This window comes from Ictidomys tridecemlineatus, chromosome 4 (assembly GCF_052094955.1).
Source record: "Ictidomys tridecemlineatus isolate mIctTri1 chromosome 4, mIctTri1.hap1, whole genome shotgun sequence".
Taxonomy (NCBI): domain Eukaryota; kingdom Metazoa; phylum Chordata; class Mammalia; order Rodentia; family Sciuridae; genus Ictidomys; species Ictidomys tridecemlineatus.
In genome coordinates this window covers 98,170,352-98,197,970 of record NC_135480.1, presented here as the reverse complement: position 1 = coordinate 98,197,970, position 27,619 = coordinate 98,170,352, and the positions used below count along the sequence as shown (strand labels likewise).

General features: G+C 36.5%; 1 protein-coding gene and 1 long non-coding RNA gene across 4 annotated transcripts in view; one reads left to right on the top strand and one right to left on the bottom strand.

Moving 5' to 3' along the window:
• LOC144377194 (uncharacterized) overlaps positions 1–25,657 on the bottom strand; it is a 196,153-nt gene extending 170,496 nt beyond the window's left edge. For all 3 annotated transcript variants that reach the window (XR_013437895.1, XR_013437894.1, XR_013437896.1), the window contains exon 1: positions 25,578–25,657. This is a non-coding gene — a long non-coding RNA (uncharacterized LOC144377194). The remainder of the gene's footprint in view (positions 1–25,577) is intronic.
• LOC120889696 (NXPE family member 1) lies at positions 11,295–25,492 on the top strand. The gene is made up of 5 exons (XM_040285245.2): positions 11,295–11,393; positions 16,631–17,364; positions 20,122–20,183; positions 24,291–24,503; positions 24,905–25,492. The coding sequence occupies exons 1-5, from the start codon at positions 11,295–11,297 to the stop codon at positions 25,438–25,440; spliced, it is 1,644 nt and encodes a 547-aa protein (XP_040141179.2). The 3' UTR covers positions 25,441–25,492.
• Positions 25,658–27,619: the final 1,962 nt, after the last annotated feature.

The following is a 27,619-nucleotide window of genomic DNA, read 5'->3' as shown; positions in this document are numbered from 1 at the left end:
TATAATTTATAATTCCAAAAGTAACAGAGTAGCCTGTGACTTCCTTTTAAAAACATTTAGAAAAACTGAAAAAAATATTTGTACTCCTTATGAAGGATCTGCCAAGACAGTGCAGGCTTGAGAAAGTAAGAGACAGGCAAAGAGTTATTTAGAGACACAGAGAAAAATGGGGAAATGGGGTAACATATTCAAACTGCTGAAGCTCCTCTCTTCTACCAACAAAGACACAAACAAAATCACATCACAATATAGATTTATACTCAGCAAAGTATCCCTCAAATATGACAATAAAATAAAAGGAAAATTTTTAATTTTCAAAATTTGTCACTAGAAGATGTAGAGATAGAATATTAAAGACCATTCTTCAAACAGAAGAAAAATGCCTCCAAATGAGAGGTACACAAGGTAGAATGAAACAAAGAGCCATTAAGTGTACAAATATAAATGTATTAAAGAAAACATAGTAAGTATATCTGCTATAATTCTTATCATTCTAGGATTTAAATACCTAACAATACAAATGACAAAAAGGAGACGGAAGTGAATGCCAATGGAATATGACTTTGTAAAGTCCTTCAATGCTACCAAAAAATATACATAAGTCCACATTTATATTAGACATTTTGAAGCCAAAGATGGATGCTGTGATTTCTACAATAAAACAAATAACTAAAGCATTTTGTAACCTGAAAACCTGAGGGGAGGAAATTGAATAATTATAAAATTTGACTAATGCAAAAGGAGAACAAAAGAGGAACAAATGGAAAGAAGAACAGGTAGAACTTACAAATAAAAACCAAATAGTGGCATAAAATTACAATGATAATAATACAAACAGACCAGGAAGTTCCAGCAGCAAAAATGGCAAGTCACTTGTCTGGAACTAACATTTCCCATATGACAGCATTAGACTCTGGGGGAAAAAAAGTGTTGAAAATAATTACTTTGAAGCACTAAAGAAAGGTCAAAAACTGCAGATAAAAAAAAAACTGGAGGATATTTTGAGTCCTTTAAAGAAGGGGTTCACGCCCAGTGGGAGTTATGCTTTAAAGGCTTTTGCCAGCCAAGAAGCCTCAGTGACCATTGTGCAGAGCAATTTCAATTCAAGCAGAGAAATGCAGACTTTTCACGCAAGCATCATGATAGAGTTCAGAGCAGAGAGTGGCTGTGGATTCAGCAGGAAGGAGAAAGCCACAGAGAGAAAGAGCCCCCAGATCCAGGTATAATCCACTCAAATCCTTGACTAAGCCCTGAGCTGCATATGCACAAGGGAGACTCCACAGAGCCTAGCAGAAAGCAGCAGCTAGGAAGCCTGAAATGACTGGAGTAGGGTTCTCATCTGTTGCCAAGCAGGGAAACAGTCTGTACTTGGAGGTCCATAGAGTACTTGGTAAAAAACCCAGGCTTCTCAAGACCCACCTTGAAAATCATCAAATCGAGAATTCACAAGTTCAATCAGAGAGCTTTAAAACATATTCACAATGAGAAATACTCAATATTGTTTGTAGGGCAATTCCTCCCCAATATATCAGAGAAATAAATAAAAAAATAAAGAGAAATAAAGTCCAGCTGGCTTTTGGTAGTTAAACATCTACTTACTATGTGAATTGGTGATTCCACTCTTGGGTATTTCCCAAAAGGAAATGAAAATCTGTCTGCAGCATAGAGAACTATATGTGGACATTTATAGAAGCAGTTCTATTCATATATTCCAAACTGTAAATAACTCAAATGATCATAAAATGATGAAAGATACAAATGTTATAGTACATGTATAAAATGGAATACTAGTCAATAATGAAACAAATCAGAGGAGTGATAAGTGCACCAACTCAGATGAATCCTCAAAAATAGAGTCAAAGGAGACAGATAAAAAAGTACATTCTACATAATTACATTTACATGAAATCCCAGGAAAACAAAGTTTTATCAATCTTCTCAATTAGGAATACTGACACCAAATCACAGGAGTTATATCAATACTGTGGCATATGATACAATTATTAAAGAATAGTGAAATATCATCCACACATATCACAGCTTTGGAATTATTGTACATATAGGCCTGCTGCTAAATTTTGTATTTTTGTGTGTTACTAAAGAATTGTTATTTGTGCCTGTAACAAATGGAGTTACTTAAAATGTTGTGATCATTATATCTCAGTGATTGAGCTTGTTATCACTCCGTACGTTGCATTTCACATATTATAAAAATTTGGAGAAGGTCAAAGGCTTCACAAGGTGACCAAGGGTGCCATGTTACAATGAAGTTTTAGGAACCCCCTCTTCCAGGATGTTGTCATTATACTCACTGTCAACGTGAGGCTGGTGGCATGCCTAGTTTGCAGCAGGTAGGAAGAGGAAGAGCCTGGAGAAAGTAAGTCATGTATTGCCTCTGTTTATAATTCCACTGCAGAGACAGCAATCCCAGGGCCAAACCTGAGTGCCACGGCACCTGGGAAATCATTAAATGTGTTGCCACATGTCCAGCTACAAGTTTCTGTTACCAGCAATGAAAGGGTCAACACTTGCTATCTCTGCACATTTACTTGATAGTGTCTGAGGATGACAGCAGATGAGCAAAGGAGACAAATGAGGCAGATAGTGGCCAGGGTTCTGAAAGGAGATGCCACTCAAAAACATCGTAGAGGAAGAAGAGAATTTGAGGAAGGGAAATCTTCTTTCCCTTCCTCAAATGCACAATATATATTTGTGCATTTTATACATAATAGTAGGATTTGTTGTTACACATTTGAACATGCACAAAATTTTAAAAAATATGATTTGGTCATTTGCATTCCCCAGAACCTCTCCTTTCCCTTCCCTTCTTCCTTCAGTTGGTTTCCTTCCTAAATCAGAGGGATCTCCCTTCTACTTTCATGAGATTTCCCTCTTTTTATCATTTTACTCTCTAGCTTTCACATATTATTTTACTTTTAAAATTCGTTCTTTTTAGACATACACAACCGTACTGTGTATTTTGACATATTATACATACATGGAGTATAACCACTCCTTCTCGGGGCTGTACATGATGTGGAGTTACACTGGTCAGGTATTCATATATGAACACAGGAAAGTTATGTATGATTCATTCTAGTGTCTTTCTATTCCTATCCCTATGTCTACTGACTTCCTGAGTTGGACTTAATTTTCTTCTCATATTCCATCCACTTTCCTGCAAAATACAAAATTTCTGTTTTCTGTATGGCTGAATAAAATGCCATTGTGTATATATACCACATATTCTTTATTCATTCATTCATTAATGGACATCAAGACTGATTCCATGATTTGGCTGTTGTGAATTGTGCTGCTATAATGCTAGGTGTGCATGTATGGCTACGGTAAGCTGAATTTAATTTTTTATGACTTCACATGTACTTTGTATAATAATGATCATCACATTCCACCATCATTAATAACCCCATGACCATTCCCTTCCTTTCCAACCCCTCTGCCCTATATAGAGTTTGTTTATTCCTCCCATGCTCCTGATTCCTATCCCACTATGAATCAGTGTCCTTATACCAAATAAAACATTCAGCATTTGGTTTTGAATTATCTTCTCTAACTCCATCCATTTACCTGCAAATGTTGTGATTTTATTCTCTTTTATTGCTGAGTAAAATTCCATTGTGTATATATGCCACATTTTTAAAAATCCATTCATCTATTGAAGGGCATCTAGGTTGGTTCCACAGTTTAGCTATTGTTAATTGTGCTACTATAAAAATAGATATGGCTGTGTCCCTGTAGTATGCTGTTTTTAAGTCCTTTGGGTATATAGACTGAGGAGAGGGATAGCTGGGTCAAATGGTGGTTTCATTCCCAATTTTCCAAGAAATCTCCATACTACTTTCCGTATTGGCTGCACCAGTTTGAAGTGTATAAGTGTACCTTTTCCCTCACATCCTCGCCAACATTTATTGTTGTTTGTCTTCATAATGGCTGCCCATTCTGAGTGGAGTGAGATGAAATCTTAAAGTGGTTTTGATTTGCACTTCTCTAATTGCTAGTGATGATGAATATTTTTTCATGTGTTTGTTGATTGATTGTACATTATCTTCTGAGTAGTGTCTGTTCAGGTCCATGGCCCATTTATTGATTGGGTTATTTGCTATTTTGGTGTCTAGCTTTTTGTGTTCTTTTTATACCCTAGAAATTCGTGCTCTATCTGATGTGTGAGGGGTAAAGGTTTGCTCCCAAGATGTAGGCTCTCTATTCACCTCACAGATTGTTTCTTTTGCTCAGAAGAAACTGTTTAGTTTGGGTCCATCCCATTTATTGATTCTTTATTTTAATTCTTGTGCCACAGGAGTCTTAATAAGGAAGTTGGAGCCTAATCTCACATGTTGGAGATTAAGGTCCACTTTTTCTTCTATTAGACACAGGGTCTCTGGTTGTATTCCTAAGTCCTTGATGCATTTTCAGTTGAGTTTTGTGCATGGTGAGAGATAGAGGTTTAATCTCATTTTGTTGCATATGGATTTCCAGTTTTCCCAGCACCATTTGTTGAAGAGGCTATCTTTTCTCCAATGTATGTTTTTGGCTCCTTTGTCTAATATAAGATAGTTATAGTTTTGTAGGTTAGTCTCTGTGTCTTCTATTCTGTACCATTGGTCTACCTATCTGTTTTGGTTACTCAGAAGCTTCTTTGCAGCAAAGGAAATGATCAAGAGTAGAAGAGTCTGTAGAATGGGTGCCACCTACACCTCAGATAGAGCATTAATCTCCAGGATATACAAAACCCCATAAAATTTAACACCAAAAAAACAAATAACCCAGTCAATAAATGGCCAAAGGAACTGAACAGGCACTTCACAAAAGGAGAAATATAATCTGTCCAAAAATATATTTTAAAAATGTTCAACATTTATAGCAATTAAAGAAATGAAAATTAGAACTATACTGAGACAGTAAAACAAATTGAACATAATATTTCTGTGTTCATATAGGAATACATGACCAATGAACCTTCACATCATGTACAACCACAAGAATGGAAAGTTATACTACATGTATGTACATTATGTGAAAATACAATCCACTGTCATCTATTATCTAAAAAGAAAAAAATAAGAAATTTTCTCTTGGAACCACCTTTATAGTTTTCAAGGAATTCTGATACATTGTATCTCTCTTCTATTTAATTATAAGCATTTTAAAATTTCTTCCTTGATTTCTTTTATCACTCATTCATCACATAAAAGTGTATTGTTCAAAATGTCTGAAAAAAATGTTCAATATTTCTGTCAATTAGAGAAATGCAAATTAAAACTACACTCAGATTCCATCTCACTCCAGTCAAAATGGCAACAATCAAGAATACAAGTCACAATGAATATTGGCCAAAATGGGGGGAAATGTACATTCATAATTTAGCTGGTGGGACAGGAAATTGGTGCAACCTCTCTGAAAAGCACTATAGAGATTAAAAAAATACACTTGGAATGGAACCACTATTTGACCCAGTTAACCTATTCTTCAGTATATATCCAAAGGACTTTAAATCAGCATACTACAGACACAGCTACATCAATGTTTATGTTAATAGCAGCTCACTTCTAAATAGCTAAGCTATGGAACCAAGTTAGGTGCCCTTCAACAGATAAATGGATAAAGAAAATGTGACATATATACACCACAGAATATTACTCAGCCATAAAAATAATGACTTTATGACATTTTCCAGTAAATTGATGGACCTAGAGAAAATAATAGTAAATAAATTTAAAAAACCACCAAAAAACAAAGGTCAAATGTTCTCTCTGATATATGGACATTACCACACATGGAGTGAGGTTGATAAAATTTCATTGTATTAGCCAAAGGGGAATGAAGGGAAAAGATGGGAAACATAAATAGGAAAGACAATGAAATGACTCTGACATAGCTTTCCTATATTTACACATGAATACACAGCAATGAATCTCCACATCATGTACAACTAAGAGCCTGGAACCGTAATTAGAATAAGATACAATCTGTGGATCTGTGTATGTGTAAATATGTCAAAATATACTCTACCATCATACAGAACTAAAAATAAGAAAATTTTAAAATATTTCCTAAAAGTGTATTGTCCAAATCTCATGTATTTATATATTTTTGGTATCTTTTCTTACTACTAATTCTTGATTTCATTCAATTATGATCAATAAAATGCAATGAATTATATCAATTTTTTATATTTGCTAAAATTTTCTTTGTGGCATAAACTATGATCTATTTTAGAGAAGTTTTCATGAACAGCTGAGAATAAAGTGAATTTGGCTGTCACTGTATGAAATATATTACAGATGTCTATTCAATTCATTTGATTTATAATATTTTTAGGTTTGAGTGTCTTTACTGAGTTTATATCTGAATGACATATCTAGTGTGAAAGAGGTGTTGAAATCACCTAGTATTATTCTATTGGAGTCTATCTGCATCTTTGAGTATATGTCTCTCTACTAGAGAGACTTTCAACTGAATTTTCATATGATTTATTGTACCTTGCATTTCCAAGATTTCTGTTTGGTTCTTTTTCAGTATCTTTATCATTTTATTGAATTTCTCATTCATATTCTGTGCAGACTTATTGAATGAGCTGTCAGCTGGCATGGCCTGGAGCAAAAGCTGGTTGAAATAGCTCTCAGCTTCCTTTTTCACCAGTAAAAGGGAAGTACTATCAACTGAAGTTTTGTCTAGACAAACTGTGTTCATGCACTCCCAGGGTGAGGCTGATATACCATTCTAAATGGGAATTTCCTACAGCTAGGGTTTAGCTCTAATTAGAACTTCAGGAATTTTTTAAGATGGTATCTGCCCAGAGATATTAGATCAATACAATGCTAGAGCCAGGAAGATGCTGATCTCAGGGTATCCAGATAATTCTATTCCCAGGTCAGGATAACCAACCTTCCCCAGGTCTCACACTCTCCATCACCCATGAGAATGGTGTGCCCAGGACCAGTCACAGTGTAATCATGCCTGCCTCATCAATTCCTAGACTCTTTTCTTTTCTTTATTTTTTTTCTAATTAGTTGTATATAACAGCAGAATGCATTTTGTTTCATTGTACACAAATGGAGCACCACTATTCATTTCTTGGGTTGGACACAATACAGTCACACTATTTGTGACCCTGACCCTTTTCACCTGATCACTTCAGCCACCAGCTTCAAAGGGGAAAGCAAGTTGCACTACCCTCTGTATCTCTGACCTTAATCCCCTGGATACAATCTTCTCTGTAACTGTTTCAATCATGTTCTGCTAGGTACAGCCAATTCCTTGTAATGGCACCAGCCCAGACAGGGTGGTGATATTTACAGTGATCTCCTGGGTTTCCCAGAGTAGCCAACTACAGCATGACCATCTCAAGCTGGCTCAGGCTTCTGTTCTCAACTTTCAAGCAAGGATCACTGTCAAACCCCAATTCACTATGCAGTCTCTGTTTCAGCTAAATTCAGGCTACTTTTTGGTTATACATGCTTTCGCATGTCTAATTTCTGGGTCTGAGTGTACAATATTGAATTTTAGTAATTCCCTCTCCCATCTCACTGAGAAGCGGTATTCCTATTGCTTGAATCCCAATCCATGGAACAAATGAAAAGTGCAGCCTCTCTCTAATCTGCCATCTTTGATCTCCCAGATGACAAAATATTGTAATGGAACTAACTAACGGACTTTCAGAGTCCTTAGAGTGAGGGTGTGTTTACAAATCTGATCTCCCAGATAAAAAGAAAAAAGAATATATTCTTGCAGCCTTTGCCAATTTCCATGATGAAAATTTAGACCTAATGGAAGACATTGGAAAAAAATTCACAAAATAGACTCTCAGTAGTCAACATAATTAAGGCCTGGTATTACCTCTGCCAGTAAGAATTTCCAGGTAGAAAGTTACTGAAGACACTTGCATATGCAAAGTTAAAGCTAGGGAGTAGAATTTAAGTGAGACTTTGATTTAGAAATAAATGAGGATTATATGTCCATAAGGCACAAAGTAGTACTGTGACTTATGATTTCTCTGTTTTAGTCAAAAATGGTCTTCATTAGAGTTTCCAAACAGAGAACAAAGGCAAAATGAGTTAGTATCATGTTAGAAACCTTTTTGTTGCTGTGACAAAATACCAGGTGGTAAATGCCTTTAATCCCAGCCACTCAGAAGGCTCAGGCAGGAGGATTGTGAATCCAGTCTAATCTTAGCAACTTAGCAGGACCCTGTCTCAAAAATAAAAATAATAATAAAACACCTACTGTTGGGTTCAATCCCCAGTACAACACTGAAATAACAATAATAATAATAGTAATAATAAAAATGATAATAATAACAACAACAATAATAATAATGAGGAGAAGAAGGAGGAGGATGAGGGAAAAACAACTCAAAAGAGGAAAGATTTTATTTTGGCACACAGTTTCAGAAGTTTCGTTCCAGAGCCATTTGGTGCCATCCCTTTAACTTCTGTTGAAACAGCATCATAGTGGGGGGCTCATGTTAAAGAAAATACTGCTCACTTCATGGTGGCTATAAAGTACAAAGAGAGGAAGGGTCCAGAGACAAACTCTACCCTTCAAAAACATGCCCTTGGTGACCCACCCTTCAAATTGGGCTGTAACTCCAGAAGTTTCCATCACCAGCCAGGGACCAAATCTTCAAAACATAAGCCTTTGGGGGACATAACAGAACCAAAATATAACAGATATGGAGGATATAATAAAACACTAAAACCTGGCAATCTGAAAATACCAGGCATTGAACCAAAAAGCACTTAAACAATGAGCCACATCCCCAGCCCTTGTATTTTACTTAGAGACAGGGTCTCACTGAGTTGCTTAGGTCCTTGCTAAGTTGCTGAGACTGGCTTTGAACTGGGATCCTCCTGCCTCAGTATCATGAGCCCCTGGGATTACAGGCATGAGCCACTGTGCCCAGCAGTAAAATACCTTATTATAAAGAAGCACTCTGGCCACTCTCAAAATGGCCTGCCCTGGCCAGCTAGTACTGAATCAATGGAAATATTAGATCACAGATACACACAACAGAATGAGATGGTTGTCAGGACTAATATCTTGTTGGGCACATATCAGCATTCTAAGGTGGATGGATTCAGTCTGAGGTGATTCTCCTCTTGGATAAGGTGATCTCCTCTGGAATGTTCAGCAGCCTCATGAAGTAAATGACAAAGAGAATATAAAATAAAGCAGTGCAGCATGTATTATAATAAAGGTATGCACAATAGACTAACATAAAGGAATAGGTTATTATTTAAAACTACTGAGGAAAGATCAGTCTGCACGCAAGCACAGACACAATTAATAAATAGAAATTCTCTAGCTTTTCCAAAGAGGGAATTGGAGGGGAAGGATGCAGGGATGCAAGAGGTGATGAGAGATTCAGACAGCAGAGTATAGGCAATGACTCAGAACATGGAGGATAAAGCTTATTCAGAGACCAACAAGAAACTAGTGTTTTAACCAACGTATTGTAATTCTCAGGAATGCTTATGTAAATCATTTTGTTGATTCACTTTACCTTCAGTATACTCCACAATACTGACACATATTGAGTAGGTACTCAGTGACTATTAAATAAGTGAATGAAGAGAATAAGTTTACCAACCTAGGAAAATAAAGAGCCTAAGATGCATCAAAGTGCAAAGATAATTATGCTTCTTTTTTTCCCAGTACTGTTGAAATATCCATATTAAATACTTCCTAGATACATAAAAATAAATCAGACCAGTCATTGAAACTCACACACTATGAAATTCACGTAGAAGTCATAAAACCTTGGTGAGGTTCAGAATGCGGGGTGAGGGCTACCCACGGTAGCCCTTTGACACTGATATTGTATTATATTGTATTGAAAAAGCTATTTGAACATTCTGAGAATATATGAAATTCCACTAGATGGAAGTTTAAGTTGCTCTGAAAAGCATGATTCTGCTTTTAAATTTTTCATTTAACAAATATTATGTTTTTCCGTCACTGTGCTAGGCACTATGCACACAACACTGAGGCAGACACTGCTCTACTTCTTTAGTAACTGGCAGTCATTGATGATCAGAAAGTAATCAAAATATTGCAGTACAGTGAGTGACACAGACTGGAGGTTGCTCCATTCTGTTCCCTTCTCCTGTCTTCTTTCATTTCATCCCAATACTCACCTGGACCTAGAACTTACCTTTACAATTGCCCCCACACCATGCTTCAGTATTTAGGAGCCCCACTTCAATCATAAAACAATCATTTATTATGAATCATGACTGTGCACTGCATCTTGCTTAAACAATTTCTCCTTTGATTCCCCCAAAGTTAACCAGCTCTAAACTCACCATTTGTTCTCTTGCATCCACTGTGTGTGGAATGTATCTGTTTTCCTTCTGCAATAACCAGACTTAAAAGGACCTTTTTGAATTCCACTAAGTGAATTTCACACACACACACAAAATGGACATCACTGGGAATTTGGTAGGAAACAGAGAGGGATGTCTTTACATTGGAGCCCCAATGTAATAACTGTTAAAAGTATACAATCTTATTTCTGTTTCCATGACCACTTTACCATGGACATGGTGGGGAGGAGCTTCTCTCTCTCTCTCTCTCTCTCTCTCTCTCTCTCTCTCTCTCTCTCTCTCTCTCTCTCCCCCTACCTCCCTCTTTCCCATTTTCTTCTCCTCACTATCTCATCTTATCTCCTTCTTTTTCCTCATGTGCTACATAATCTTGTTGAATCACCTCTTTTCTTTTACACAGAAAATTTAGTCCAGTAGGAGTTTCCACTTTCAAATTTCATACTCAGTGTTCAGCAAAAGTCACCTGCCCTGCTTATCTGGTCAGTTAAAAGGACCAACTGTCTTTAAAGGTGTTTTATAGATCATATTTTGTAACAAAAACCTACTCTTGTGGTCCTCAGCTATCCCAAGTCTTTCCCCAATAATAGATTAATGAATTGAATTTTCTGCTTTTCCTTTTAGTGGGGGTCTGTGGATGTGGTAAGTGCTACAACTGAGAAACTGCACAGTGCAATGAGAGAATATAAGAGGGACATCTGTCTCCCATTTCGGGGTCATGGAAGAAGGAAGCAACAATCCTAAATAAAACTTGAATAAAGAGCGGCCAACAGATGGGCAAAGGAGTTGGTGCTATGGGCTGGTAGTTAAGAGAGAGAAAGAAAGTGGTTCAGCAGGGAGAAACAAAGACTCAGGGGAAAAAAAACACAGGTGAAAAATGAAACAATGTGTACAGAGGGACTCGCTTTTTACATGATTCTGCCTTGTGTTGTCTTTCCTAGGACTCTCATCATGTCCTCAAATGCAGTGCTTCAGAAAATGCTGCTGGTGTTGACATCTCTTTTAGTCATCGCCTGGATAACGTCTATAATTTCTCAAAACTCCACAAAGGTATGAACAAGTTTCTCCAGTTTGGTTTGAAACCTCCATCTGTGACTCTGAGAACCTGTAAATCAGTCCTTCCTCTTCCCTCCACTCCAACTCTGCTCTCTTCTCTCCTTCTCTACCTCATTTCAGAGAGACATTGTCTGCATTTTCTCATTTCCTTATTTTCCATTCATCCTCAATCCAGTCCAATCAAATTCTACCTCATACAAACCCCAAAATGGCTCTTGTGAAGGCCACAAGCTTCCCCATGATTCTGAGTACTTGTCACCAAATCAGGTGCACATATTTCTTCCAGTTTGTTATTTTTCTTTTTATTTTGTCTATGATTTATTTTTTCATGCAAAAGTTATTTTTTAGTAAAACAATTTCCTTTGTTGTTTCTGGTAATTGTTTTTTTTCTTTTTTTGATTCTGGGGATCGAACGCAGGGGCACTTAACCACTGAGACACATCCCCAGCCATTGTTAGTATTTTATTTAGAGACAGAATTTAGCTGAGTTACTTAGGGCCTCATTAAGTTGCTGAGGCTTGATTTGAATTTGCAATCCTCCTGCCTCAGCCTCCTCAGCTGCTGAGGTTACAGTTATACATCACTGTTCCTGGCTGTTTCTGGTAAATTTTAGTCAAAAGATTTTCTACTAAAGCTTATATGAGAATCTACCTATGGTTTCTTATATTTTTGTTTTGCATGACTTTATTGTTTGTTTCTAAACATATGATTCACTTCAAGTTTGCTGTGAAATTGTATGTGATATTGACCTAATTTTGTTCTTCCTTATGGCTATCAAGTTATTTTATTCCTCTTAGTAAAATTAAATTTAACCCCCCCCCCCGATTGGATGCAGCTTCTATAACATACTAAATTTCTGTATGTAATAAGGTATATTTTGATTCTTTATTCTGTTCCAGTTTTTATTCATATCCCAATTCTGCTCTATTGTACTTAGACTTTAAAAGTAAACATTACTATCTAATAGGGCTCACCTTAGCACACACATCATCCCTGATATCTTTTTCCCCATATTTTTCTGGCTATTCTTTCTTATTCTTTCAAGTAAACTTCCTAATTGACCTTTCTGATCCAGAAAATACTCAGGATATTTTTATTCCACTGAATACATAAATTAACTTTACTAGAAACAATAGCTACATGATTTTTTTGTATCTAATAACATAGTTCCCCTTCCAGTTGCTCAGTTTGTTTCCTGAGCCAGGCACTGTGGCACATACCTGTAATAACAGTGGCTGGGAAGGCTGAGTTAGTAGGATCATGAGTTCAAAGCCTGCCTCAGCCAAAAAACGAGGTGCTAAGCAACCTAGTGAGAACCTATCTCTAAATAAAATACAAAATAGGGCTGATATGTGGCTCGGTAGTCAAGTGCCCTTGAGTTCAATCCCCATTACCAAAAAAAAAAATTATTTTATATACATATATATATATATATATATTATAATTTTTTCCTCGTATAATTTCCTCATGTAAATATTGGACACATGTGAAATATATAACCGAATATCTCAGTGTCATTTGGCAACCATACACCAGACCATTTGTTTCATTTGACCCTATCTGTAGTTGTGTCTGCACATGTGAAAGCTACTGATTTTTATACATTAAATGTATTACCTAACTTTTTGCTCAGTCTTTCTATTGTCTGTAGCCATTCTTCCATTTCTACTTCGAGGTTTTCCATAAAAATATCCCCTGCATCTGAAAAGAAAGACTATTTTACCTATTTTCCCCCAATTCCAATGACTTATTTGCTTTCCCTTACCAAGTAACATTTAGTGAATTCCTCCAGCCCAATGTTAAATAGTAGTAGAATGTGGGAAATTTACTTGTCTCGTGCCTCATTTGGTGGCAAAGCCTCTCCTGTTACCTTTTAAGTGAAATATTAATAGAACATTTTATGGGTGGAATATGTAAATTTATTTTTGTTGAGTGTTTTATAACAAAATTGTGCTAAGTTATTTGAAGTAATATCCTTTTGCTCCATTTAATACTATAAGGCAATTAATAAACAAATACTACTTTTCACCTCTTTTTCTACTGTTCAACTATTTTCATCATGGTATTACCCCTATAATCTCCGAGTACAGAGCCATTGCATAAATATTCTATTCCTTGTAAGCATCAATTAGAATTATTCCTGTAAGCTAATAGATATTTATTTCTTACCACAAACACATATATCAAACTTTACAGTTATTCTCATTGCTTAAAGTTCAGTCTGATTTAATAGGTTCTTTAGAAGGATTCCGAAAAAAAATAGTATTCTATAGTTCAAAAATTTGTCTTTGATAATTATCACAAAGGTCAATTTGTCTTATTTTATTTTAAAATTCCTGCCTCGTGTTTCTTTCTTTGCATTCCTTAAATATTTCACTCCAGTGAATTTTAGCTTAAAATACGGATGTTAATGAGTAAAGAAAATAAAAATTTAAGAAAAAACACAAATAACTATAAAGTGGTATGTTACACAAGGAAAAATCTACAAAAGAAAATAAAATCATCATACATTTGGATGAACCTAGCAAAATACCCACACATTAAAATTAGAACATTCAGAGTTACAAGCTAAACTTGATATGTCACAGCGATAGTAGGTAATTTATTATACCTATTTCAGAAACTTATAAATCAGACTCCAAAATTAGTAAATATCTATAAGGTTGGAAAACAATTAAAAAAATGATTTAACACAACCCAATTCGGGAAGGGAAGGAGTTTAAATAGTGAATTAAAAGGTTTATTTTTATTTAGATATTGTTTGGTTCTGTTGTAAAATTCATTTGTTTCTTTAAAATAGTTCCTCCATATTGCTGATATTTCCTATCTTTCCATCCATTACCTCATTTAGCAGTTATAATACCAGTTTCGAAGACCTTGTCTGATAATTCTAATATATTTTCTCCATGTTTGTTTCCATCAGTTGTCTCCTCCTTTGAGAAATAGTGCATGTTTCTGGTTCCTTCTATGCTGAATAATATTTAATTGTATACTAAAACTTTAACTGTTATATTGTGGGACTGTAAATTCTGTTTTACTCCTCAGGAGTGTATTAATATTTTTAAAGTGGCCAATGATTAGCTTAATTCAACTTGAACTGCAAACTATCTCATCTGTGATTAAAAGTGATTCAAACCTTAATTAATGAGTTGTTTATATGACCAAAGTTGACATTAGGATTGTTTATACTATACCACGTCAAGATGAAGAAACTTCTGGTTGAATCTTGGTTTGGATGTCATTGGAATTTGGACACTTAGCAGATGCCCATCAGACTTTGGCTGTGGATCTTTCCTGTGTTGCAGGGGTGCAGGAGCCACTTCCCTAGTTGCTATGAAATTCCCACCAGCAGCTTCTGCTTTGTCAGCACACACACACACCCCTCTAAACTATCTTGTATTTACATATATTTATATAAATATACATCTGAGGAGAAAGAGACAATTTAAAGGCCATGTTCATGAGTGAAAACTTTCACTTTTCCTATATTGCTGTTACCAAGTTTTAGTATAAGGTGTTTCCTCATTATATAAGTTAATAATATTTGTACTCACAAATAAAAATTGTTCAGCCTGTGACTTTAGGAGGTGGGCAAATGGAAAAAAAATGTTTTCATCATCTTTATATTGTTATTAGTATTATATATACTGTATAGTTATTTTCTATCCCACTTCTCTATTCGTAGAGTGTATACTAAGGTTTATGCTTTCATAAAACACAGACATACATGAAACGATTCTTATTTAAATTTCATATATTTGCATCTCTCACTATTTCTTTTTTTTAAAGAAATATTTTTTTAATATTTATTTTTCAGTTTTTTCTGGACACAACATCTTTATTTTTATTTTTATGTGGGGCTGAGGATCAAACCCAGCGCCCCGCACATTCCAGGCAAATACGTTACCGCTTGAGCCACATCCCCAGCCCTCTCACCATTTCTTACATGACTTAACCAAAGGTTTCTCAGTGTTCTAAGTTTTCCCAAAGATTGAATTTAGATTTTCTTCATCTATTTTTTAGTTATATCTCATTTCTTGGTTTCCAGTCTCTTTTGGTTTACTATGCCACTGTGACACCAACCACCAGGGTTTTACTGATTGAGGGTGGGCCACAGAGTATTCAGGAAAGGATTTTTTGTACTGCTGAGATTTGAGATCTACATATGTTCTTACATGTGATGCAGTTGACAATCACTGATCTATAACCAGTGTTCTCAAGCTTATCTGAACACAGGATGTCTGTGAAGTGTTTGAAAACCACATCCTCCAGGATTGCAGTTTAGTGACTATGGTTCAGTTGACCTGGACTGCAGCCTGAGAATCCATGTTTTGAGAAAAGCTTGGCATTTTCTTCTGATTATCAACAAGATTCAGAAACCACTGAATTTGAGCACCTCTAGAACACTGTACAGTGACAACTAAGGTTGTTGGGATTTCTAAATGAGAAGTTAACAGGTATTTAGGTGGTTTGGAGAAAAGAAGAAGGTAGCCACCAATGCAGAAATTGGAGAAAGTGTTAGTAAAATGCAAGATGTACAAGAAAGGAAGGTCATCTCCTAAAAAGAAAAGCAGTTAGTCTTGTCAAAATAGAGTGCACAGGACGAAGTGCAGAACTAGGCTGGAAAGACAGATCAGAGCATAAAGCCCTGTTAAAATTGGATTTTATCCCAAGAATCATGAGAAGACATTAAAGGGGTTTAAGGAGGAAGCAGATGTGAGTAGAGTTTTGCTTTCAAAGAGCTGATCAACTACAAGGGGGAAAACTGAAGGGAGAGAAAGCAGGACTGTCCTCGTGAAGCCTGAGAACCACTTCCCAGTAGAGGAGGAAACTAAAATCCAGGAGAAAAAAGGTGGCAGCTGGAATCATGATAAGCTGGGGAGGAAAAGATGGCTAAACATGGGTAAAAGTATACTGAGGAGGAACTAAGAAATGAGCTATTGGGAGTAGGGTGTATCTGAAAAGGAAGAACAAATGAACCAGCATCATTTTCTTAGTCAGATGTATTATTTGAGATATAAATCTAAGATTGAATATGTTTATTTATAATTGCTCAGACATTCTCCAAAATATTGATGTAAAAATATAATTTTTTAATTTATGCAGAATTGTCAGAAAGTTTAAATGATATGGATGATAATAGGTGAACTCAAATTCATTATAAGTAAAATTTTAAAAAATTACTGGGAACAGGTTTATTGAATAGTATGTCCTGTTTGTTATCATTTCAGCTTTGGTCTGCTATAAATGTACCCATCAGCTTTTATCACTGGAACATCTCCACAAAGTGTTCATGTTCTGAAATAAAAATGAGCCCTGTAAACACACCAACAGAGACTGAGCTGAGAATAAGGAAGATTCTGAAAACACTAAACCAGCTGATCCCACCCAGACCCTTCACCCATGAGGACACCACCACCAGTGCCACACACAGCACAGTCACCATCCTCAACCCTAGAGACACATACTGCAGGGGGGACCAGCTGGATATCCTGCTGGAGGCCAGGGACCACCTGGGACACAAAAAGAAATATGGAGGGGACTTTTTGAGGGCCAGGATGTCCTCCTCAGCCCTGAAGGCAGGCGCCTCAGGAAAGGTGACGGACTTCAACAATGGCACCTACCTTGTCAGCTTCACTCTGTTCTGGGAGGGCCAGGTCTCCCTGTCTCTCCTGCTCATCCACCCCAGTGAAGGGGTGTCGGCTCTCTGGAGGGCAAGGAACCAAGGCTATGATAAAATTATTTTCAAAGGTAAATTTGTTAATGGCACCTCCCAAGTCTTCACTGAATGTGGCCTGACCCTAAACTCTAGCTCTGAACTGTGCACCTACCTGTACGGGAGAGACCAGGAAGCCTTCTACTGCAAGAAGCCTCAACACATGCCCTGTGAGGCCCTGACCTATATGTCCTCCACGAACCGAGAAATTTCTTATCTTTCAGTCAAGGAAAAAAGCCTTTTCCATAAGTGAGTATAATTTTTAATTCAATGAGAGCTATTGGGTGTAGGGTCATACATAGCTGTCTCAATATTGATCCTCTCAGATACTTCCTCCACTCAAAGTTATAGTCATATATGTGATGTGACATTTTCATGGCATCCCTGTTTTTGACTCAACACCATAGTTTGCATTTTGATTGATACAGTCACAAAAAAGACGGTTACACAGAAAGAATTCAATAATATACATGCATTTACATCTCTGTATTAATAAGGATTGTTACTATAGATATATGTTTTACAAAATACACTCTGTGGAAAACTATTTTGCTATGTGTTCATAGATGTTCCACATTAGGGAAAAAAGATTCCTTGTATATATATAAAAACATCATTCTACTTTACCTTCCATATTGTATCCCACAGACTCTGCCTCTTAAATGTCTTTATTTTTCATTCCTCTCCATGCCCAGTGCTGCTATCCAAGTAGAGACCACTATTACCTCATTTGCATGACTGAAATGGGTTCCCGCCTGGTCTCCCTTCCATCACCCATCGTACCCTCCTTACACTGCAGCCTGAGCAACCTTTCTAAAAGGCCAGCTCCTAAGGTGCATGGGCTCTCTCTTGTCCAGTGAGGAGATCCACGGAACAGGGTAGAGGAGAGTGTGGCTGCGGAGTCGCTAATCAAGATCTGCAGAGACCAAGTAGGAAGCAGATCTGATGTTACTGCGCAGTTACCAAGTATATATACCCATGCATTAGCTTAGCAGATTATGGCAGCCACCAATACAATTTCTGGCCAGCTGTTCTTGCAGTAACCAATCGAGGAGTGGGCTGTGGAGTAAGCACAGGGACTGCAACACCCGGCCTCACACCCAGGGCTGTGCCTACGGGGTAAGCGGTTTGCCGATGGCACAGGGGAATGATTTGCCACTCAGATGCCCTTACGGTATGCCAAATATGCAATACTCCATGCACTTGTCCCCACACTATGGGTCATCTCTAGCTGATCTCATGATCAGACACGCCTCAGTGTATACTGCTTAGGGTGGAGGAGTCCTTCTACTCCTCCCCATTGTTACCTGGAAGCCCTGGTTGACCAGCCTCCTCTAACCTCAGTACACGTTTCCCCTATCAATCTTGGCTGCAGCCACACCTGCCCTTCTCCCACTCATCACAAACAGATGTGCACTCCCTGGTCTCCTTGTTCTCCACTAAGATCGAAACAATTTACTTTGTGGCTTAGAATTAACTATCAGGGTTAATTTTCTCATGGGCTTCTCTGAGTATTTGCAAAAGGAAATTCTCATCACACACACACACACACACACACACACACACACACACACACAAAGAACTATGAGCAAAACTCTGAGGCATATATCAGTCCCAGAGACTTATGTTCATTTGCTAATTTTCCATAAGCCTCAGTCCACTTCCTTTTCACTTTTTATCTTGCCAAAATCTATTCTCTTACCCCTAGAGACTTATTTTCTCTACATGTGGCAACAGTGAAATGCTAGATTCTGAGCAATTCCTTTCTTAGCAGTTTTCAAAGTCAGGCTTAGAAGTTTTTTTCCACAATCTTTCAAAAATATTTGCTTAGAAGAAATAAGAGTAAACACTGAACATGGAAAACTAACACACATTCCATATGTAATGCAGTTATCCAGATGCTTATGCAGCTATCCTGATCTATAGTGCATGGCTTACTTCTGAACAAATAAAAACACAGTTGGTTTTCTTTTCTTCCTTTTGGTCTCCAGTGTGCACCTCACCACATCTCTTCCTCTCCATTAACCATCCTGATGGCTGAACCCCATTAAGGATCACGTACCATTTCATGGGATCGGATCTAAAGAGACATCCATAGCATAGAACAGGGTACAACTTATATCTGTTGTATATATGTTGTACTAGGCACCTGAGTCGTCATCATTCCCTTGACCCCTTCCTGCCTGCCTCCATTTACACACAGTCATACACAGGAGATAAGCAGTAGGGCTAAAAGTAGGAAGATTCAGGTAGGCTTTCATCAAGTGGAGGAAAGAAATTCAGTGTACAAATAGAGCGTGCATTTATTTATTCATGCATCAGGTTGAACATTACTTTATGGCAGTCATATTGACGGATATTTAGGGTACAACAGTGCATACATATGAATACATTACCTGTCTTCACATGATCCTCATAAAGCACATATTGCAGGGCAAACTGAAGGTAAACGCAGGAAACATGCTTAAGGAGGGAAACAGGGTCTCTGTGATGAGGGGTCTTGGTGCCATGACAAGGAGCCTGGACTCCTTAGGTAAGTGATGCAAATACAATCAAGGGCTTTAAACAATAATGCAGTTGCATTTGCCATTGGAAAGTGTGCTCTGGAGGGTGTGATAAAGAAATTAGGTGGGATAAAACTTAGGTTGGCCAACTAGAGGCTCACAATAATTCAAGAAAAATATTTTATAAACTTGAATGGGTGATATGGAAGAGGATAAAGAACTTGCAGATTTGATACACATTATGAATCTAAGATTCTAGGACATACTATTGCATATGGCAAATGAGAAGAGCTGCCCTGGACTTCATATACTCTCCACAAGATAGAAAGACTTCCAAAACCTAATTTACTTATAATACCCAGTATTCTCAAATTTATAATAAAAAATAATAGTTTTAATTATTAAAAAATTAAAAATTATCCTTTACTTGCAAGGAGGTGATTTATGTGGCCTGTGCTGTGTGAAAACACAACAGGCTAACCTATGATCTTATTTTTTGAAGGTCCAAAGTGGGAGTTGAAATGATGAAAGACCTTAAAAATATTGATGTCTCCCATTGCAACAGTAAGTCTGCTTTTTTTCTGTGGTAGATGTATGTGTCATGTGTCTTATGCAGAGAAAAGTTATCAGTGTTAACTCTATTAGTTGTAGATTTCCAGCAACATGATTCTTAGCAGGTGTCTGTGATCTCAGTCTTTTTGAACATTATAGAAGAAATCAATTGAAGGAAATTAGTTTAAACTTTGTTGATAGCAGATTTCTTCTTGACTTATCCTAAAGGAGAAAATCTTAGTATCCTACATTCATCTCCTAGAGTCTGAGGTGCTGTACAGATGTCTGTGATGGGTACCCATGGCTTCAGAGCAGGAACACTCTGGCTTTGGTTTCCTCATCTCTGTTGACATAATTCCAGCTTTTAGTTGGTGCACTTAGCAATTTCATATGAAGTTTCTATCTTATTAATTGTTTCAACAGCAAATACAAAGCAATGTTACACATGAAAGAATAATATTAATGCTTATTTATACCTTAGCTTTATTTTTTAAATTTTTTACACATTGATGGTCTTTTCTTTTATTCATATATTTGTATGTGGTGCTTAGAATTGAACCCAGTGCCTCACACATACTAGGCAAGTGCTCTACCTCTAAGCCACAGCTCCAGCCCCTATACCTTAGCTTTAAATAATTATATTTAAAGCCTGTGATTGGTAAACTTGACAACTCATGATTTATTTCTTATATTTATTCATTTTTCCATATGAGGCATTTTGAGTCAACTGAGAAAAATTAATACCTAGTAAGTTTGTGATCTGAAAATGTTTAATCTGGAGCTGGGGTTGTGACTCAGCGGTACAGTGCTCATCTCGCCCGTTCGAGGTCCTGGGTTTGATCCTCAGCACCACATAAAAAAAAATAAATAAAATAAAGGTATTGTGTCCAACTACCACTAAAAAATATTCTAAAAAATTTAATCTACCAACTCTGTGAAGAAAGCAAAACGCAGAAGGAGTTATGTTAAAGTTCATATTTGAGTAAGCCCTGAAGAATATCTGTAGTCAGAGAATGAGGTGAAAGTGAAATTTCATAAAGATCATGGTAGACTTGTCAGACATAAGAAAATAATATAAAACATCAGCTAATTTTGAGTACTTTCTACTTGCCTACGTATTTATTCGTTGAGATAAAGAAAACTTTGGATCATACACTAAAAAAAAAAAAGCATTCCTTGCTAGAAGTTATTTAATTGTCTTTCCTGGATTCTTTAATGTGGTAAGATTTTTTTTAATATTTTGTATTTGTCAATGAACCTTTATTTGTTTATTTATGTGTTGTATGTGGTGCTGAGGATTGAACCCCATGCCTCACAATGCTAGGTCAGCGCTTTGCCACTGAGCCCCAGCCCCAGCCCCAGGTTTGTTTTTTCTTTCTCATCCATTCATGACCACAATTATCTGGACTCTGTTGGGCCTAGAAAATAGGAAGAATCCAAATTATGGAAATTCTCAAGGGCATGCTGTAGATTTCAGTGTTTATTTGGTAAACTTTTGAAAACTCCATTGATCAACTGAGGAAGAGAGTGGTATGCTCTCCTTTATACTTAAAAAGGCAAATTCATAAGTGAACAAAATAAGTATGAACTACATAAAGAGATTTAAATTGTTACTAAGGGACATAAAATAAAATTTATACATGGAAGAAAGTATGCTGTTTCTGGATGGGATGAGTTCATATTTAAAGGATATCATTTTTCTCTGCATTAATTTCTTCTTGCTGCTACAGCCAAGTGGCTTTTAATAAAATGAACATATTCTCTTAGTGTTATTCTTCCAACACCCAATATCAGTCTCACCAAACAAGTCAAGATAGAGCAAACCTTTATTCTTTTCTGGAGGTCTATGCAAGAATCTGTTTCTTTGCCTTTTTGGCTTCTAAAACATGCCCTCCTTATTTGTAACTCAAAATTCAAAACAACAACAAGAACAAATAAAACTAAGATCGTCCTTATCAAAACTACAACAATGGGTCAGTTACTCAGGTAACATGTTTCTGGCCTACCTTCTGCCTCCCTCTTTCAATTTAGAGGATCAATTAAATTAGACTGTACCCCTTCCCCTAGATAATCCAGGATTCTCCCCTCTCAGAGTCTATATACATAGTCAATCTTGAAAATCTTTCTGTCATACAAGGCAACATATTCACAGGTTTGAGGAATTAGGACCTGAATATAATGAGGAACCACAGTCTGCCTACTATAATCTCTAATCAAAAAGGTGAGCAAAATTAACCACAAAATATTGAGCCTATTCTAAAATAAAATTATGTAATAATAATCATAAGGAAATAAATTCTCTGGCATATAAATATTATACAGGATACGCTTTTCAATAATAAGCTCAAAGGCTATCATCTTGAATATGCCAGTACATTACAGGGATGAGGATAACTTGGTAATTGTGGGTGTTGAGTTTTTAGGCTTATGATATTCAAGCATCCATGATACAGTGTTATTGAGCTTCCTCCAAGAGCAACTATGTCACAGTAAAAGACCAACATGATTATAGGATTAGAAAAACTACCTTTGGCAAGAAAAATCACAAGGATTTAATACCTCTTCCAGTTTCATTTTCTAATTCTGCCACCAGCATCATTTTTTCATTTTGTCCTCAAATTACAAATACATCTATCCATTGATATTCATGGAGGGGGTTGCCTGCAGGACCCAACAGGGACATCAAAATTGATACCAAGATGCTTATCCCTTATATATAATGACATGGTACATGGTATAAACTACAACATCTTCCCATATACTTTAAATCATCTCCAGAATACTTATATCACCCAATTCAACATACATGCTATATAAACAGTTGCTATGCTATATTGTTTATGGAAAAAAGAAGAGAAAATCTGCATGTGTTTAGCAAGATAAAAAAAAATTCCCCAAATATTTTCCATCCATGGTGGGTTGAATCCATAGATACAGATCCCATGGATACAGTGGCTCAACTATACAGTACCAGCACGTAAGGAAATACTATTTCGTGGACACAGGCAAACAGAGACTGCAATGCCTATGAAGAGCTAAAGAAGGAAGGTAAAGCAAAGACTGCTGGTAATCCCCCACTATCCATTCTATTCTCTCACTCTAGAAGAGAAACCATTAGTTTAGCTGAACCCCTGGCCACCTTTCCTTGTGGCTACTTATGGTCACATTACATTTTTTCTAGGAGTAAAAATATGGGAAATTTGTACGTAATACCTTTAAAAGCAAAACAGCTTGCCCTCCTCATCCATTTGTCTACTTCCTACTGGCTGAACTATAAAAGGAAGTTCAGTGGTAATGTGCTGACCTAGCATGCAAAGGCTCAGGGTCCCATTCCACACACTGCAAAAAAAAAATCAAAACAACAACCAATAAAACTAATGAGGCAATGGCTCAGCAGTGGTGCAGCAGCATAGAGCTTGGCAAGGAAGCATGATGTCAGACATCTGAGGACATTTGTTATAGCATGGCAGAGTTGGTGCTCTGCCTCATGGGGTACCTTAGAAGACAGACCATTAGAGAGCCTGCCATTCTAGGAAAACAGGCTGCAATGGCTCAGAATATTGGTTTCTGTGGAATACTGCAAATCACCTTTAGCAAGGTCCTATTTAAAAAAAAAACAACATTAAGTCAAGGTAAATATTTTATACTGTTGAAGGTTTTCAAAATATGTGCATGTTATATTTTAAGCCATTTTTTAAACACGGCACACTTCATAGTTCCTTCATTGATGGAACAAATAAAAATGATTCAATAACAAAGACAACAGCTGGCAATCCAGTAACACAATTCAGAGTAGAGAACAGAAAAGTCACTATAATATCACAGGAATGGCAAAAAAAAAAAAAAGAGAGAAGAAAAAAAAAAGGACATCACAACTTAGGTAACGAGCTCAGGTGGGAGAAAATGAATGAGAAGTGTCAGTATGACTCAAAATCTCTCAAAAGAATGAGTAGCAGTGCCTAAAACAAAACCTGTGATCAAAAAAAAAAAATACCTCTAGTAAGACAGAAGACAAGACTGTAGGGAGAGAGAAAGAAATCAGGAAGGAAAGGACCAAGACAGGAGGCTGATGTTTACACATGCCACTACCACCACTCACCACAGGATCTCTGCTCCCAGAGAGTGAAAAGAGCACAGAGAAATGCCAAATTGGAATGAAGATTCCGGTCCCTGGTGGATACACTTTACAAGGAAGGTGGATAACAACATTTTGTAACCAGATTCAACTAGATACAAATAACATCAATGGCTGCTTGAAAGGAAAACTCATTTACCTCCTGGGAGACTCCACAATATGTCAGTGGATCTACTACTTACCCAAAGTAGTAAAAAGTATGTACTTACTTTATATTCTTTTGGAAGTTCTGGCTGATCATAAAGTACTTTCAGTGAGGTCTCCATCTATTCTCACTTGGGCTGGGTTTATTATTGATATTATTATTATTATTATTATTATTATTATTTCACTTAGCATTCTAGAATGCAATCTTAATTTGAAATCTGCTTTATTACCTCTTTCATAAGAAATGTTGTTCCTCTTTATAAACTCCAATGAAAACTTTACATTTTGATTGACTTTTCATGCGTGTGAATTAGTAATTTATTCCAGATGTCAGAATGCTTCTGACAAAACTATATCAGGTAGGTATTGTAAATAATATTGTGAATATTCTTTTAAAATGAACTAATATTACTTTTTAGTTAATATCTGTTTTGTTTTGTTTTTTAATCAGCACTGAAATATTTTGATCTTCATGAAACCGGATCTTTTCCGAAGCGTTTGCTTCTGGATGCTGGAAGACATACTCAAATTCAGTGGAAAAAACATGGCTTTCCTATTATCACTCATAATCTCTACTCTGTGACAGATGAAGCTTACATCCCTCGAGAAATTGACCTAATATCAGGGGATAAAAACACAGCCATTGCGATAACTTTTGGCCACCACTTCAGACCCTTCCCCATTGACCTTTTCATTCGCAGGGCCATCAATATTCGAAAAGCTATTGAACGACTATTCCTAAGAAGCCCAGACACTAAAGTGATCATTAAGACAGAAAATATCAGGGAGATGCACGTAGAAACAGAGTGGTTTGGAGACTTCCATGGTTACATTCAGTACCTTATCCTGAATGACATTTTCAAAGATCTCAATGTGGGTGTCATTGATGCCTGGGACATGACCATTGCATATGGCACCAATAATCTCCACCCACCTGATCATGTGATTCGAACTCAGATTAACATGTTCTTAAGCTACATTTGCTAAAGCATAAGTATAAAAAATTACTAAATACCAATTTTTACACCCCTTGTGTCGATAAAATTTTACTTAAACCCCATATTTAAGTATTAAGAAAATCAAATTTAAAAGAATACCCATGGGATTTTTTGTGGGACACTTACAGACAATAAGAATGGAGATGAGATGCAAATCCCAGAGTGTGCGATGTAAGGAATGATCATATCATGCCTGGAGCTTGTCTGTGTGTAAATAATAAATATTTTAGGCATGGTTGAGTATGATTTCTATTACTCATGGCTAACAGAAGAGTAAAAGGGAATAAACATGTAATCGTCATGATGTTCTAAAACTGTCACCTACCTTTCTCTGTAAAAGTATAGAGAGTAAATACTTGGGAATCTGCAGGCTATCCTGCCTCTGTCACAACTGCTTCACTCTGCACTGTAGTACAAAAGCAGCCGAGGACAACGTGTAAAGTGAGTGGGTTATATTTTAATAAAACTTTAGAATGGACAAGAAAACTTGTATTGCATATGATTGACACCTCAGGAAATAGTATTCTTCTTTTGATTCCCCCTCCACCCCAATTATTTAAACACTCAAAAAACATTTATAGATCACAGCTTCACCAAAAAATGTAGTGGATATATTTAACCCCTAGGCCTACTTTGATGGGGCCTGATTTAAAACAAACAAATTGGTAGAATTGATCAAAAATTCCTCCAAAGTTAAGGGGAAAACCAGTACAAACTAGAAACAGAAGAAAATTCCCATGAGTTGAGAAAATTGATCTAATAGAAAACCATAAGCAACATCACTTTCTGAGTGAAGCACAGCAAAATTCCTTACCAAGTCAGATAACAGAGCTGAGAACCTCTCACTAGCTCTATCTATCTGTGACCTGCAGTACACCTCAGAAAGTACACACTAACTGCTCCCATTTCATCATTCCCTTAGGAAAAACAAAAAGCCTAGGTAGAAGAATTTAGAATGAGGGGCACCACAAGCTCAATATACAAAACTTAACTTCTCTAACAGTATAAATAGATACTAGATAAGAATTAAAATTGCATGGAATCTCTGTGTACATATTGTGCATATCTTTCATTGAATTTAATCCTAGATTTTGTAACTTTTTATAGTTCTACTATTGTATTTTTGTAACACATTTTATTTTTACAAATATGCACAAATCTTCAAAGTGCAGCTCACTAAATTATCAAAACTAAATACCTGTGTAACCCAGTGGTTTGGAGTAAATGCAGCAGAAGATATATGATAACACAACCCCATATCAAACTGAATGACTAAATAGTTCTACAGATAAAATAAAATTCTACAGATAAAATAAAATTTGTATTTAAAAGTATTAAAAGATTATATTGTGCATCAGGTTGTATATAATTTGACAATATGATTCTAAAATTTCTAAAAATAAATGTAAAGAGCTAAAAATAATGAAGATACTTCTGAAAGAGAATAAAAGAACTTACTTTTCCAAACATCAATAATTACCTTAAAGCTAGAATCTAACAGTGTGGCACTGGTGCAATGAAAAACCAAAGACCAATGAAACAGAATCAAGGAAGCAGAAGAGGCCCTGCAAACATAGTTGCTCCATGCCACATGGAGCAATGAGGAAAAGACAGTAAATTGCATAAGTGTTATGGGAAAATAGGATAACCATGTGTGAAAAATAAAACAAAATCAGAGCCCTACATTACACTATTCATAAAAAATAAATTAGTGTCCAGGGATATCACAAACTAATGTAAAAGGAAAAGAATAGAGCTTATTAAAGTGTTCATCTCACACTATCGGTGCTAAAGTCATTTTCTTTAAAATACCAAAACTTTCCATGCCTGGTCCTAGTGCACATGACTGGTACACAGCTGGGTCACCTTTGACTCTCCACTTGAGTTTGACACCCACCAGGGAGCCTAGTTCACCCCTCACTGTCTTGCATGCCTCGGTAAGGCCATGTTCCTATATCTCTGCACGTTTCCTAAATTTCTATACTTGTTTCCTAAATTTCTAAATTTCATGGACCAGCAAAAAACACTTCACAATTCACCCAGCTCCTCACATCTCAATGTAACACAGAGGGAAAAGATTCTTAGATGGGTGACAGTAACATAGAAAAATATCATGACAGAGTGTGCTATCTGAGACTGAGTTCAAAAAGTATTAATCAAAAGGGAAA